This window comes from Cyprinodon variegatus, unplaced genomic scaffold, assembly GCF_000732505.1.
Source record: "Cyprinodon variegatus isolate N-32 unplaced genomic scaffold, C_variegatus-1.0 Scaffold90, whole genome shotgun sequence".
In the NCBI taxonomy this organism is placed as follows: Eukaryota; Metazoa; Chordata; class Actinopteri; order Cyprinodontiformes; family Cyprinodontidae; genus Cyprinodon; species Cyprinodon variegatus.
Genome location: NW_015150543.1, coordinates 1,101,688 through 1,102,550, shown reverse-complemented (window position 1 = coordinate 1,102,550; position 863 = coordinate 1,101,688). Strand labels below are relative to the sequence as shown.

The 863-nt window shown below is 29.9% G+C and overlaps 1 protein-coding gene across 1 annotated transcript in view; it reads left to right on the top strand.

The window, feature by feature from the left end:
• Positions 1–207: 207 nt before the first annotated feature.
• Positions 208–863, top strand: part of LOC107084012 (epoxide hydrolase 1-like) — a 19,237-nt gene continuing 18,581 nt past the window's right edge. Inside the window, exon 1 of the mRNA XM_015373639.1 lies at positions 208–297. Within this exon, the coding sequence (XP_015229125.1) occupies positions 208–297 (90 nt within the window). The remainder of the gene's footprint in view (positions 298–863) is intronic.

Genomic DNA, 863 nt, shown 5'->3' with positions numbered 1-863 from the left:
GTTGAAAAAAGTAAAAAAAAAATTTAATATAATGAGATGTTTGAGAGGAAAAGATTGGGGAGCAGATAGGAAAGCATTAAAGACAGTATATATTGGACTAATTAGATCAATTTTTGATTATGGTTGTATAGTATACAATTCAGCTTCAAGTACTTTATTAAAGAAAATAGCAAACAATATCAGGCATTAAGACTTTGTTATGGAGCGATGAAAACTACACCGGTTTCCGCTCTACAAGTGGAGATGGGTGAGATGCCACTGGAGCTCAGGAGAGAACAACTAGCCTTAAATTACTGGGTAAATATTAAAGGACATAAAGAAATTCATCCTCCGTATGTTACACTGCAACCATGTCAAGAAAAAGAAAAGAAAAAAAATTAATAGTCTTGGATGGACAATTATAAATAAAGTAAAAAATGTAGGAATAGATAACTTTGTAATCATACCTGTGGTTGTTATTACTTCTATTCCATCATGGATCTTTGGACATGCTGATGTTGATTTAAACTTATTGAAAAAAGGGAGACAGTTTGAAAAAAAGAGGTGGAAAGTTATATTAAAAAAAGAATATTCAGAGTATATACAAAAATATACAGATGCTTCTAAAACATTAAATGATAAAGTAGGTATAGCATTTGTAATCCCAGATTTAAATATTATGAGGAATAAAAGAATAACAGATAAATTGGCAGTGTATACAGGTGAATTATTGGCTATCTTAATGGCTTTAGAATGGATTGAGGAAACAAAAGAAGGGGAGGTTTTAATTTGTTCAGATTCAAGTAGTGCATTAATAAGTATTCTAGAATGTAATTCAGAATCAAGACAAGATATTATATTGGATATTTTTCACTCAATTTTCA